Genomic DNA, 14821 nt, shown 5'->3' with positions numbered 1-14821 from the left:
GGGAGTCCCGTCTGCGCCTCTGGGACGATTGCAGGACTAAGTGCACCCGCAGGAGAGGGCGGAGCGGGCGGCAAGGATGTGCCGCGGGGCACCCAAGTGCCGGCAGGCAGGGCCCGAGCTCCTGGGAGCTCTGTGACACAGAGGCTAGGTCAGAAGACAAAGTTTCGAGAAGGGCCACCGCAGCCACGTGATGACCGGCACAGCTGGGAGGGGCTCTCAGGAAACCTCGCGGGGACACGTGCGGGGACTGAGGCGCAGTCAATGGTCGACGCTAAAAGCCGATCCGTCCTGGAGGGGCTCTGCTGCCCCAAAGGAACGGGTGCCTTAGACACAGACTCACCAAGAACGCCGGCTCTCCGAAGGGCGAGAAGTCAAGCACGGTCACCTGCACGGGCCGCAGGCCGCGCTGCTGGGGTTTGAAGGATTTGGGAAATACCCTCAGGTCCTGCCTGGAGCCGTGGCCTACAAAACCCTGGCGATAAAAACACAACAGTGACTGAAGCGAAGGGGTGAGTAAGTACATAGCAACATTGTAAAAGCAAACAGCGAATCCATCTTTAGTGACGGTATTTATCAAGCAACGCCGGGAAAGAAGAGTTCCAGAATGAAGTTGAGAATATTCCTCACCATGTTGGTGCCGACAATAAAGTGATTGGGATCTGAAGGCAAAAATTTAACATTCAGTGTTTGCGCGGCTGCCCAGCGTGCGTCGCCTTTGCGGGAAAGGCTGGAAGAGACAGCAGAGGTGAGCGGACGGCGGGACGGAGGGCGACGCCGGCGCAGCACACGCGTCCGTCACACATGTCCCGTGCGTGACTGCTCCCGCTTCTGTTCCTGAGCTCCGCAGCGTTTCCTCAGGTACGTCTCACATGCCGTGCTACGTAACATTCACGTCCTTCAACCTCACAGGCAAGCCTCACTTCTAGAACTCTCTCAGACGGTGCCATTATCTCCGCATGCGCCCCGCGGGCTGTGCTCTCTCCTTCCGCCGCCCTGATCGGCCGTGATGCTGACGGCTCAGCTGCGCACCCGCCCGAGCGTGGGGTTTCCAGCCTTCTCCTCCCTCTCCTGGGCTGGGGCGGGCTTTCTGGGTTTCTCTCTCACGAAGGGACCAGGACCCCAGTGCTGTGCAGGGTCCAGCCCCACCTTCCAGCCTCGGGCAAGCCGGCAGCACGCAGCCCGGGCAGCCCGGGCATGGGTGGAGCCGCGGGGCTCAGGGGCCCAGCCTCCTCCGCACACGCACACGCGCGCGCACACACACACACACACACGCGCGCGCGCACACACACACACACACACGCACGCACGCACACACACACACACGCACACACACATGCACACGCACACGGGCTGCCCCTGGCTCCAACCTCCACCCTGGACCTGGCACGGGCAGCCGTTCCTCTCATGTAAAGACTGGTGTGCACAGTCCTAACAGCAGAAACCGCTCCACCGGAGCCAGAAGCAGGAGTCTGGCCACTGCCCCTCTCGCCCACACTCAGGACTGCAACTGCCACCTGTCACTCCAGAGCAGAGCCGAGCCCGCCCCGCTGCCCAGATCCTGCCTCCGCCCCACGCCCCCTCATCTGTGTGGGACCTGGACCCCGAGCCCGGCACTGGCGAGGGCAGGGCCTCCCTCTCACCTCCTAGAACCTTCACATCCCCACGGCGGCGGCCAGCCCCGACCCTGACCTTCACACCGACCCCTGCCACAGCCCCGGCATCTCCGCTCCAGCCCCCGCCTCTGCTCCGCTTTCCTTCTAAGCCCCGAACAGCTCCCATCGCCATCAGGAATGGAGGGCCGTGGGAACCCTCACGCGCACACACTGGCTCATCCTTCTCTGGCAGCAAGCCTCCTGGCCCCGCCCCGACTGTCTCGTGGCTTCACGCCCGGCCTCCATGTCCTGCTCCTGCTGGCCAGACTCTCCTGGTCCACCTCCCATCTCAGGGTCACTCTCCGAGAAGTCACCATTCACCCCCCCGCCCCCGCCGCTCTGAGCTCCAACACGCATGTGCATGTCCCCATTGAGCGAGTCACGCGTGTGCCATACCCATGGTGGACGAGGAGACATGCCGCCACCCAGGGTCACTCCCTCCTCAGACTCCTGAGTTCAGGGACGACAGGAGAGAGGGCACAGGACCTGGTGAGGACACTCTGAGCTCCCGGCCGGGGGCTGTCTGCATCTGTGCGACAGCTGCCTGCCCTCGTGGCCAGGCCTGTGCCTCTCCCCTTTGCAGGCACAGGTCCTGGGGGACCCCATGAACACCCCTCCCACTGAGCGCTATTCCCGGGACACAGGGAGCCCACCTCAGGAACCACGGGGACTATGTGTCTGCGTCCTTACAGGAGCCCGGGGTCCCACCAGCCCAGGGGCCCCCCGTGGGCACAAAGGCATCGTCTGGGGTTGGCTCCGAACGAGTGAGACGACTTCCTTAACCACAGCAGAGTCCCTGTGTGCGCGCACAGGCACTGCAGGCGAGCTAGTCGCGAAGCTGCCCCTTCTGAACGCCCAGGTGTTCTGTCTGATGGCGAGGCTCACCTCATGCTGACAGGTGGCCCCTGACTGCAGCCAAGGGCAAGAGAAGATTTCTTCCAGAAATAGATTAACATGGAACATAAATACTGCAGACGATATTTGTATGCTTAATAAGAACTTTGGGGTCATAATAAGTCATATGAGTAAAAGCAGCAATCTAAACTTCTCAGTTAAACTTCCATGTCTATGTTTCCAGTCCTATTCAACTTCGTGGTTGTATGAACACTGAATGAAAAATAGTCACATAGCACCGATTTATAAGATGGACAACATTTTAATCAAAGAAAAGCAGTTGGCTCTCCATCTGGGATGTGCCTTTACACTAACCAGGCATTCGGCCATCATCTACGTCGCCGCCCCGTGTGGGACCCAGGCCTGTGCTGTGGGGCTGCCTCCCGGGGGCACTTACCTGTCGCTCAGCCGAGTCACAGAGCTGTGCACCAGCTTTATCCTCCCTCCAGGGATTAGCCCTAAAAGCAGGGAGACGAGGAACAGATGTGCCTCTGAGGACAAGCGACCCAGTCTCCGGAATCATGCCTCACTGCTCCACACCTGCATCAGGGGACAGACCAGAAGGCAGGAGCCCCCAGGTGCAGGTGGGGTTCCTGCAAGGCCCTCGGGGCTCAGCCAAGAAATCAGGGTCTGCAGGCAGAGCCTTGGGAAAGGACAGGTGAGCACGGTCAGGAAGCCCTTGCCTTTCGGACCTGACCAGACAGAACCAGGCAGCACACTGAGCAGAAGACAAATGAATAAAAGCCAGCACTCAGCGTCCCCCACTCTCCTCGCAGCAGCACAGCGCGCGATAGGCCGTGCCGGGCGCACCCCCTCCGCGCCTCTGCCTCCTCCCAACCACTCGCACACCACACCTCCCCTCAACGTCATCAGGCCACAACCTGCCCTCAGCCACGCAGTGGCTTTGCTTCCTGTCTATTCCCAATACCTTCCTCCCATTTGTAATTACTGCATCTTGAAACCCAAATTCTGGGCAAAGCACTGTCCTCAATGCGCCCATGAACAAACTCCGCCCGCAGGTGCAGCAAGGAGAGTGCCGAGGCTGCCGGCACAGGTGGGAGGCAGCGTCCGCTTTCCCAGGTGTCGCCAGGCCTGAGCGTGCCCCCGGCAGCACCTTCTGCCCCGAGCGACGCGAGCCCTCGGCCCGCGCTCCCTGTCCACTCACCTGTTTCCTGGCACCTGGGACGGGACCAGGCTGCTCAGAGGACGCTCATCAGTGAAGGACTGGTCCCACCACAGTGGGCGCTCTCTGACCGGCCCCTGATCTACTGCCCGGGACAGAGCGTGGAGCCGCCCAGCACTGGCCCCTGACGCACAACACGGGAGCCGAGGGACACAGACCAGACGTAAAGGGAACTCACTAGGCCTCGCTGCGAGCACTCAGCCCCACGTCCTTTCCTCACTGCAGCCTTAATGACCTGAATGTTCATTTTTCAGGTAGCCAACTACTTATTTTCAAAGTAGTTAATGCCATCTTTAATCTATTCATTTCAGCAAACACTGATGGAAACTCGTTTTTCATTTAATAGTTACCTAAGTCACTTATCGAGCCTGCAAGATCTGCCTTGGGTAATTCAACAACCACCTAAAAACAGAATATTGAGATGAGCATGAGCACATTTTACCATGAGAGAGCCAGGCCCAGCACAGGTCTAACGGAGACTCCAGCTGTAGCGGGTGCTAAAAGCGTAGCTGCTCCAGACAGAGCGGCCTCGCTTCAGAACCATCCCTGCGAAGCTGCCAGCCCCTCCCGCCCTAGTCGGGCCAGCGCCTCGGAGCATCTGCACGCCCTTTACCCTCGTCCCTGACAGCCACACACTCTGCTCCCAGAACCTGGGAATTCAGGGGCGCGTGCCCGTGTGCTCCACTCACCCACACGTTGAGAACCCCACTCTCGTCCAAGGAAGCGATGTGGAATGACAAACCGGCCATTTCTAACAGAGAGAGAGAGAGAGAGAGAGAGAGAGAGAGAGAGAGAGAGAGAGAGAGAGAGAGAGGAGATGGCTCAGCGAGGAGCGCAGGCATCGCCTGAGCTCAGGGTCCTCGGGCGGGGAAGGATCACGTACCTTCCTGAGCAGAAAAGGGCGAGAGGACAAAACTCTGTTTCTTGTGGCCAGACGCCGAGACAGGCTCGATGGCTCGCAGAGGGCTGCGGTGGTTCACAGGGGTGAGGACGCCGTCTGGGGAGGTGCAGGCGCCCAGGGAGCAGTAAGTTAGACACAGTGCCACCGGGTGGGGGAACACAGGTGCTTCTGGGGCACATGCTCCCCATGGGGACCACAGCTGAGGTTCCACTGCCTTCCGCACGACCACGGAGCAGAGACCACAGCCCCCAGCCGCCTGTGAGAGGAACGGGACGTCCCGTCTGCGGGTGGAGGGCCCCAGGACACCCTCCCGGGGGAGGGGGTGTCTCAAGGATGGACGGAGATCAGAGAGACAGCTCAGCTCCCAGGGCAGCCACCGATGGGAGGGCTGGAGAGACGCAGGGCAGGGCCGCCTGGAGCCGCTGCTTCGGGAGGGAGGGGCCACAGAGGGGGAGTCCAGGCAGACTCGCCCCAACCCCGTCAGACCCGACACCTGCGCTGACTAAGCCCCGGCCTACACAGTGTCCAGGAGGAACACCAAAGTCCACAAGGGCTCCTGTAAAAATGCAAAGCATTTCCGCTGATGAAAAGCCTCCCCTCGAAACAGGCAGGAAACAACCCCACACTCTACCCTGCCTCTCACCCCCTGAAAAGCATGTAAAGCAAACACACACAGACACTCCTGGAATCAGAAACTCAGAACAGAATTTTTTTTAAAAACCAGCAAGAAATGAAGTGAGAGTTGGGTCTGAGCGCAGGAAAGATGACGTATACGACAGGTCTGGAGCCGATGGGCAGGACGCAGGTGGCGCCAGGACGCGGCTTGGGCTTCTACTGAGGTCCATGGACCCCTCACTCCCCGAGCCCACTGAAGCCTCATAGGTTCAGGGACAGGATGTGGTGGTGACCTCAGAGGTTAGTCAGTAACATGGGCAGCACACTGGAAAGGTTCTATTCCAACAGCATCAAAGCCATGAGGAGCCGATGGGCCAGGGGTGGGGAGCCTTTTTCAGCCAAGGGCCGTTTGGGTTTTATAACGTCCTCCGTGGGCCATACAAAACTGTCAACTTCAAAATTAGCTGCTATATTGGGTCAAACATTTAATGCCTTGGCAAGGCCGGCCCAATGATTTTGCGGGCCTTATACGGCCCACGGGCAGAAGGTTCCCCACCCCTGCTATAGATTCGCACATTCTCAATTGTAGAGATATCGCCCCCAAAGGGGCAAAAATTGGTTGTTGGGAGACCAAAAAACAATACTTGGCCTTTTTATGTATAAAACACAGACACACATACAGTAAGATAAGCAAGCCATGCATGTGTGGTGCGGAAATTCCCTAGCGGGCCGTCAGGAAAAGGAGTGTGAGAGAATGAGCAGACAAGCCCCGGCGGGAGGACATGCTTGTGAAGACACATCTGGTGAAGGGTTGGTGCCCAGAATGCACAAAGAACCCTCACCACTCCACAGTGAGAAAGCAATGAATCCCTGCAAAATGTGGAACAGACCTGAACAGACGCGTCTCAGACAGAAAGCAAGCGAGCACCTGAGGCGCTCCACAGCCCGTGCCATCCGAGCGCCACCGTGAGAACGACAGTGGGAGGCCGCCACACGCCTGTCAGCGGGCGAAACGCTGACGGCCGCGCGCCGCCCGGTGCCGACACCCAGGGTGCCTGTGGGGAGGCAACGTGGTGTGAGCGTGCGGAGCCAAGTTAGCCGACCAAGCGCCTGGTGTTTCCTGGAGGAAAGACTGCTCAGCAGAGGGAGCGGCACCGGGAACTCTCAAGAGCACGGGGGCCACAGATTCCTGCACGAGGGAGACGCCAGATGCGAGGGGCGGGCTCCTATGGCCCTCGTGCCTTACATCTGGGAAATCAGACACAGACAGACAACCGACCAGTGACGGCGGGCAAGGGAAGACGCAACACCCAATGTGGATGGGGGCGTCAGGGTGAGGGCCCGTGAGAGCGAAGACAACGGGGTGAGGTCCTGTGAGTGGACAGCCGGGTGGAGGGTGAGGCGGCCGTGAGCACAACGCCTGGGGAGCACTGGAGAGAGCCCAGACACGAGCCTCTGCCAAGTGGTGGGGGGCTGCTGGGTGACTGGTTGGTTTTGATTGTAGTTGCGCTTGTTTGCCTGTGGCTATGGTTGGTTGTTCGTGGTTGTGTGGTTGTGGGTGTTTGGCTATGGTTGCTTGTGGCTGTGTTGTTTGGTTATAGTTGATTGTGGCTGTAGCTCGTTAGCTGTGGTTGCTTGGCTGTGGTTGTTTGGTTGCTTGTGGTTGTGGTTGTGTGGCTGTGGCTGTGTTGGCTGGTTGTGGTTGTGTGGTTGTGGCTGTGTTGGCTGGTTGTGGTTGTGTGGTTGTGTTGGTTGGTTGTGGTTGTGGCTGGTTGTGGTTGTGGCTGTGTTGGCTGGTTGTGTGGTTGTGGCTGTGTTGGCTGGTTGTGGTTGTGTGGTTGTGGCTGCGTTGGCTGGTTGTGGTTGTGTGGTTGTGTTGGCTGTGTTGGCTGGTTGTGGTTGTGGCTGTGCTGTGGTTGTGTGGTTGTGGCTGTGTTGGCTGGTTGTGGTTGTGGCTGGTTGTGGTTGTGTGGTTGTGGCTGCGTTGGCTGGTTGTGGTTGTGTGGTTGTGGCTGCGTTGGCTGGTTGTGGTTGTGTGGTTGTGTTGGCTGTGTTGGCTGGTTGTGGTTGTGGCTGGTTGTGGTTGTGTGGTTGTGGCTGTGTTGGCTGGTTGTGGTTGTGGCTGGTTGTGGTTGTGTGGTTGTGGCTGTGTTGGCTGGTTGTGGTTGTGTGGTTGTGGCTGCGTTGGCTGGTTGTGGTTGTGTGGTTGTGGCTGTGTTGGCTGGTTGTGGTTGTGTGGTTGTGTTGGTTGGTTGTGGTTGTGGCTGGTTGTGGTTGTGGCTGTGTTGGCTGGTTGTGGTTGTGTGGTTGTGTTGGTTGGTTGTGGTTGTGGTTGTGGTTGGCTGTGGTTGTTTGGTTGTGGCTGTGTTGGTTGGTGGTGGTTGTACGGTTGCATTGGTTGGTTGGTAGTGGTGGCTGTGCTGATTGGCTGTGGTTGCTTGATGTGGTCATGGTTATGGTTGCAGCTACAGCTGCCTGGCATGAAGATTCTTGGGGTCCAACCAAGGGTGCTGCAGGTCCTGTTGTTCCAGTTCCTCTCGTCCCCCCCGGTGGAGGTAACTAAGCCAGGAGCAGACATACCAACACGCCTTAAGCTACTTTAGAACTAGAAACGTCATCTCACTGAGGATTTGGAATCCACACATTAACAAGAAAGACCTTACAATCTGCTGGCCACGGGCTAACCATGGCCTGAAGGCATTTTTGTTTCCCTTTGTCCAAGGCCTCTTTTGCTCATAGGTCAGACCGCATCCTCTGGGCAACCTGAACAATAAATGCCAAGACATTCAGACATTCCTGGAGTCCGTCACACTCGTCTAGAGACGCCAAAGGCAGGCGGCCTCACTGACCAGTGGAAAACGTTGCTGTCCTGAAGGTCCAAAAGCAGTCGCTCAGCTTCACATAACGATGCATCCGAGAGTCTTCTCTCAGGTCCCACACGATGACCGAGCCATGCACGGTTCCAGCAAACAGCAGGAAGGCCTTGAAGGGGCTCAGGCAGCAACAGGTGACCTGGGGGGACAGAGAGCTCTGCTGCCCCAGCTCCCGGGGCCTCCCCGAGAAGCTGGGGGACACGCAGCAGGTCAGGGCGTGTCTGTGTTGGCTTTCTCAACGTGCGCCAGGCCCCGCTCAGCCCATCAGCAAAGCCAACTTCTGCCTCTCCATTTATAGCCTGCGTCACCAAAACTTATCTGTAAGCCACAACACTGACACCAGTACAAGTTATTGTTCTCTACAGTTTTGGTGGACTCAATGATTCCGAGGTCAAGGAGCATGTAAACAGGGTGACCTGCGGGGCCACCAGACCACGGCCCGTGACCCAGGGGCCAGGAAACGCATGAGACTACAGACTGGAATCTCAAGCAATTAAGAAACCTCTAGCATGTCCAGGACCCAGACAGCACAAGCAACAAGTCCACTCTGAACCAGAGCCATGCCCAGGGGCTGGGTCCGCTCGGCCTGGAGCCCTGACACCCATTCCCACGGACTAACAGGTGTGCTGACCAGCTTCACACTGGGTTTCCTCCGAACTTACAGTTTTGAGTCAAAGCAGACCCGCCCACGTCCTGTCACAGCTGCGCAGACAGAGCTGAGGGCGGCGGGAGGAGAGAAAGGGCCTTCCAAGCCCCTCTCCTGTTCCCTGCCCAGCCTGCGCCCACCTGCCTGCCCGCTCCCCAGTCATACCTGCGACTCACACACCAGGACCTTCTGCGGCCCCGAGGGCTGCCAGATGTCCCACACGCAGAGCAGGTGTCTTCGGTCCAGCGGGGGCGCGCAGGCCTGGCCAGGAAGCCCGTGAACGGACACCACCACCTGCCTCCGCGCCGGAGAGGTGTGCAAGCTGGACACTGTCCGATCTGGGGACAGAATAAGGAAAGTGCTCAGCATTCGAGTGGGCTGCCAGGACCAGGTTAAACTAACACGCTTACACATATGTAAATGCATCCAGCTTAGTGAAGAAACAGACACGGTCCTTTCAAACCTCCACATGCCTGAACTGCGGGCTGGCCAATGGCCACAGCTCTACAAGAAAACTGTCTCAGTGGTCGTGTGGGTTTGCTAAAAAGTGACCCTTCAAACTTGGTACAACACAGCCTGGAGCCAGGCCGCCTCGGTGGGCCCTGCCGTCCCCTGAGGTGTCACTCCGCCACCCTGCTCCACGGGGCCCTGCCCCCTTTGTCTGTCTCCAAGAGCCTGCCCCGTTCGATCTACTGCGCACGTCACTCATTTAGCACGTTCCTAGTCTGACCCACTGCTGACTCTCACCAGGGCCCGGGACACTGGTCACACGCTGCACATGGGCCAACGCAGGAACGAGGAGCGGCCCGCTGGCGCTACTCTGCTGCGCGGGCGAGCATTCCTGGACGGCGGAAGCATCACTCCTTCTGAGGCCTCGGCTCACAGGTGTGACCAGCGAGCCTCAGACACCTGTCATCCAACCTCACTTCCTCTGTCACCTCAGAATTCATTTTACCAAAATGCAAACCAACAGGAAACCCTCCGTCCTCGGGCGGGTCTCCCACGCCCGCCAGAGGCCAGTTCTGTGAGGACACGCACGCTCGTGTCCCCCATGAGGGACTCTGTGCCTGTGGCCCTCATACAAGCGCCTCCAGGCCTGCGGGGGCGCCACCGGGCCGCTCCGGGAGAAGAGGGGGTGTGGTGCGTGCACACCTGGGTTTTGAATTCCACAGCCACAGTGCTTTACTATTTCCTGACAGGATAGCTCTTACCTTTAAAAATAAAAACACCCCCCACAACACAAGCTTTTTAAGCTAAAGTGCCATTTTGTTCCTGTGAAACCCTCCCCACCACCCGCCCTCCCGCGCGGCCGCCTGCAGCCACCGTTTCACAGCAGAGCCGCCTCAGGCACTGGCTGGGCCGCACAAATGCAGTTTTTAAAACTGATCTTAACGATTACATGTGACCACACTTCACGTCTGACAAACGGCGTTTCATGCTTGAGCCCATGGGCTCCCTGTGGGTCTACGGAGCGGAGCGGCGCAGGCTGAGCTGCTGAGACCGCGCCAGGCCGCTCGGCCCCAGCGCGCTGCCCGCCGGCTCGCGAAGGAGCAGAGCAGGGTGTTTCCTAGGCAAACGGCAAACACGCACACAACACTCTCAGGAGCCTGCCTGTCCCACCCGCACGCACTCGGGGCGGCGGAGCTGCAGGCTGAGCTCTGCCCTGCTGCACCTCCCGTCGCACGGGCTGCCCGAGACCCGACATCAGCGTCACGCGTGCTTCCCCGTGGGCGCCAGCAGGAGGCTCTTACGCTGGAGGAAGGGCAGGCTGGTGTTCAGCTGCCAGACGCTGTCGCTGAGGGGCAGGGTGCTGTCCTGGGCCCCGGGGTCCCGGCTGGGGGCGGCGGCCACGCGGTCCTCTTCCAGCAAAACGGCCACCACCTTCCAAAGACAGGGAGTGTCCGGATCAGCACGCTGCCCACGCCGCTCGCCCACGCCTCCGGGAGCTGCTCCCCGCCACGCACCACGGAAGCGACCGGGCGCAAGGACACGGTCCTGCGGGCGCAGCAGGGGAACGACCCCGCAGGAAGCCGGGGTTTCAGGGCACATGCCATTGTTTACGGCAGAGGTTCTGCTGAAGTAACAGGACGAGGACACGTCAAGCGCCGGCCCCCTAGGGCCTCGGCGTTCTCCCAGGAGGCGCAGGGAGCCAGTCACTGCGACCCGCAACGTCCCCGCCGCCTGCCCCAGCCGCCTGCCGCTCCGCCCTGCGCTGCCAGCGCCCTCAGCCTCCGACGCCCACCGAGGAGAGCCCTCCGCTCAGTGCGGAAGCAGGACTAGCCGGAGGGAGAACCGGGCAGACCAGACTGAGCCGACGCCGGCGGCTGTCCACTACCGGAGGCGCGGTGGGACATGAACACAGACTCCCTGAATGTGGGTCCTTTTCTGTAGAGACGCACCGAGGCTCGTGGGGCCGGGTGGGCGCTGCTCTCATTCCACAGTAACGGGACGGTCTGCGGGGCTCAGAGGAGACAGTGGCCGCGACCTGCAACTGCGGAGGCCACGAGTTCTCCACGTGCTCCCTGTCTCTGCATGCTGCTCCTAGTTCCCACGGGCAGTTTAAAAGTCCCAAGTTTCTGGGTTTCAAATACTCGACAGGTATGTCTGCCTTGCCAACTTCATTTGTGTTTTTCAGTCTGTGTTTATGTTAGCTGGTGGTGGCCGTGACGGCCACGTCTCAGGCACCTACCTGGCAGGCCGCCCGGAGGAAGCTGGACAGTCTCAGCGTGTCCACCTTGGGCACAGCCGCTGCATCCGAGGGCTCTCTGCTCTCACTCCCTAAAGAGTCACAGAAAACCACCAGGTGGGCTCTAAGCAGCCACGCAGCCACGCAGCCACGTCAGAGGGCAGAGGTCACATGGCCGTTAGGAAGCTGGAGGCGGAGCTCAGAAAGTCCACGTTCACTCTGGAGCTACTGTAAACTGCACCTGATGGAGGGAGGCTCAGGCGATGAGCACACAGGTGCTGGGTCATAGCACCGCTCAGCTGAAACTCATAACCTCATGGACCGCGGTCCCCAATACATGTAATTTAGAAAACCGATGGCATCTTGTTTTACATAAAGTCTGTGAACGGAACCCTACTTAAAGACAATAAGGAAAACACAGGTAGACAAAAGTAGACGGTCAGTTGTAATACAAATAATCCAATCATCAATAAGTAATAATACAAGAAACTGTTTTGCGTACTCACAACTGTAAACCTGCCTCTGCCCGCCCTGTAGCTAACGGCATCAATTACGATGTGAGTGTCACATGCCCATGCCTGATTCCCAGGGTGAGGCTTCCTCAGAATAAGCTGTAGCAGGGAAGGTGACACTGAGCGCATGGATCACGGAGGAAAGCGCGAAGGTGGAACATTCCTCTGGGACCCGCCGTCTACATTGATGCAACATATCTGGCAACCACACTATGGTATAAAATCTCTACTGCCCGCTGGGTGAGCATTGACCTGTGAATCAAGAGGTCACGGTTCAACTCCCATTCGGGACACATGCCCGGTTTGCGGGTTTGATCCCCAGTAGGGGGCGTGCAGGAGGCAGCTGAGTGATAATCGATGATGTTTCTCTCTCATCAATGTTTCTCTCTCTATACCCCTCTCCCTTTCTCTTTCTCTAAAAAGCAATGGAAAAGATTTTGTTTTAAAAATTGAAAACCAATCTTTATTAAGGAGAACAGATTATCCCTAGTTAGAAGCAAAGCACGCTCAGAAGCCCATCACGCAGCCGCGCGTTTGAGGTGGACTCTGCCCTGCCGACCGGCCCAGCTGGTGCTCAGGCTGCTGGTTTGCCCCACAAGAGGGCGTGGCACTTCCAGTCAGGTACGAACAACCACCCCCGAGAGAAAGACAGAAGGAGAAAGAACAAGAAATGCACTGAGCACTGCCCGCTGTTCTCCCTCTAGCGGCACACAGAGAGGCACTCGAAGAGCCCGGCTCTCAGGGGAGCCACTGAGAGCTGCTTACCGCCCGACACGGCTGCGCCTTCCCCAGGGTGCTGGGTCCATGCCTCCCTGGTCTCCATCTCCTCTGTCTGGACATCTCGCTCCACATTCCCTTCATTGCACTGGACGTACGCCTTAAAAACAAAGGGCTGCGTTAGCACTCCACCTCAGACCAATGTCTCATTGCTGGAAAGAAAAATGTTGGTTATCGCCCTGGCCGGTTTGGCTCAGTGGATAGAGCGTTGGCCTGCGGAGTGAAAGGTCCCAGGTTCGATTCCGGTCAAGGGCATGTACCTTGGTTGCGGGCACATCCCCAGTAGGGGGTGTGCAGGAGGCAGCTGATCGATGTTTCTCTCTCATTGATGTTTCTAGCTCTCTCTCCCTCTCCCTCTCCCTTTCTCTCTGTGAAAAATCAATAAAATATATATATTTTTTAAAATGTTGGTTATCAATGGCAGTCTTCTTGCTTTTGTCAAGAACAAGGATCATGGCATAAATAACCATCAAGCAAACACAGTTTGGATCTTAAATGTTTGCTGTGTTTAATAGGCTTGATTTTCTTTTCTTTTTTAATTTAATAAATCTTTATTGTTCAGATTACAATTGTTTCTCCTTTTTCCCCCCATAGCTCCCCTCCACCCAGTTCCCACCCCACCCTCTGCCCTTACCTCCCCCCCCCCACTGTCCTCATCCATAGGTGTACGATTTTTGTCCAGTCTCTTCCTGCACCCCCCATAAGCCTTTCCCCCTGAGAATTATCAGTCCACTCCCTTTCTATGCCCCTGATTCTATTATATTCACCAGTTTATTTTGTTCATCAGATTTTTAATTCACTTGATTTTTAGGTTCACTTGTTGATAGATATGTATTTGTTGTTCATAATTTTTATCTTTACTTTTTTCTTCTTCCTCGTCTTAAAGAATACCTTTCAGCATTTCATATAATACTGGTTTGGTGGTGATGAACTCCTTTAGCTTGTTCTTATCTGTGAAGCTCTTTATCTGACCTTCAATTCTGAATGATAGCTTTGCTGGGTAGAGTAATCTTGGTTGTAGGTTCTTGCTATTCATCACTTTGAATATTTCTTGCCACTCCCGTCTGGCCTGCATTGTTTCTGTTGAGAAATCAGCTGACAATCGTATGGGTGCTCCCTTGTAGGTAATTAACTGTTTTTCTCTTGCTGGTTTTAATATTCTCTTTGTCTTTTGCTTTTGGCATTTTAATTATGATGTGTCTTGGTGTGGTCCTCTTTGGATTCTTTTTGTTTGGGGTTCTGCGTGCTTCCTGCACTTGTAAGTCTATTTCTTTCACCAGGTGGGGGAAGTTTTCAGTCATTATTTCTTCAAATAGGTTTTCAGTATCTTTTCTTTCTCTCTCTCTTCTTCTGGGACCCCCATAATTCTGATGTTGGTACGCTTGAAGTTGTCCCAGAGGCTTCTTACACTATCTTCAAATTTTTGGATTCTTTTTTCTTTTTGCTTTCCCAGTTGAGTGTTTTTTGCTTCTTTGTATTTCAAATCTTTGACTTGATTCTTGTGTTCCTCTACTCTGCTGTTGGGTCTCTGTATGATATTTTTTATTTCAGTCAGTGTATGTTTAATTTCTAGTTGGTCCTTTTTCATATCCTTGAGGGTCTCACTAAATTTATCTGCCTTTTCTAGGAAATTCTTGAAAAACCTTATAACCGTGGTTTTAAATTCTATATCCAGTCGTTTGTTTTCCTCCATTTCTTTCGTTTGTGATCTGTTTCTTTGCCTCCACATTTTCGCTGCTTCCCTGAGTTGGTAGGGTGGCTTTGTGTGCTAGGTTTCCTATATGGCCCACTGGGTCGGCCTCCCCAGTTACCTGAGGTGGACACTCTTGGTGCACCCCTTTGTGGGCTGTGTGTACAGCCTTGTTGTAGTTAAGTCTTGATTGTTGTTGGTATCACTGGGAGGAATTGACCTCCAGGCCAATTGGCTGTATCAGCTGTGTCTACGATGGGAGACCTTATGTGCTGGAGACAGCCTTATAGGACCAGACTTGCAAAATTGCAAAAGCCTCTGTGCTCAGCTTGGATGGGGCGGAGTCTCAGGGCTGAGCAGACAGTCTTGGCTTCCCGTCAGCCCTGCCCTTG

General features: G+C 56.5%; 1 protein-coding gene across 4 annotated transcripts in view; it reads right to left on the bottom strand.

Moving 5' to 3' along the window:
• The window catches only part of DYNC2I1 (dynein 2 intermediate chain 1), a 66088-nt gene that overhangs the window by 5020 nt on the left and 46247 nt on the right, over positions 1-14821 (bottom strand). For 3 of the 4 annotated variants that reach the window (XM_079786358.1, XM_079786359.1, XM_079786360.1), the window contains 11 exons: positions 12728-12839; positions 11454-11542; positions 10516-10645; positions 8930-9102; positions 8095-8257; positions 4613-4726; positions 4419-4480; positions 4080-4131; positions 2944-3004; positions 628-727; positions 341-472 (listed from right to left, as the gene is read on the bottom strand). In XM_079786358.1, the coding sequence (XP_079642484.1) occupies positions 341-472; positions 628-727; positions 2944-3004; positions 4080-4131; positions 4419-4480; positions 4613-4726; positions 8095-8257; positions 8930-9102; positions 10516-10645; positions 11454-11542; positions 12728-12839 (1188 nt within the window). Of the gene's footprint in view, positions 1-340; positions 473-626; positions 728-2048; positions 3005-4079; positions 4132-4418; positions 4481-4612; positions 4727-8094; positions 8258-8929; positions 9103-10515; positions 10646-11453; positions 11543-12727; positions 12840-14821 lie in introns of those variants that run through there. The other variant, XR_013814312.1, reaches the window with a different exon arrangement.

This window comes from Cnephaeus nilssonii (genome assembly GCF_951640355.1).
Source record: "Cnephaeus nilssonii genome assembly, chromosome: 12".
NCBI lineage: Eukaryota > Metazoa > Chordata > Mammalia > Chiroptera > Vespertilionidae > Cnephaeus > Cnephaeus nilssonii.
This window is presented reverse-complemented; position numbering and strand designations above follow the sequence as displayed.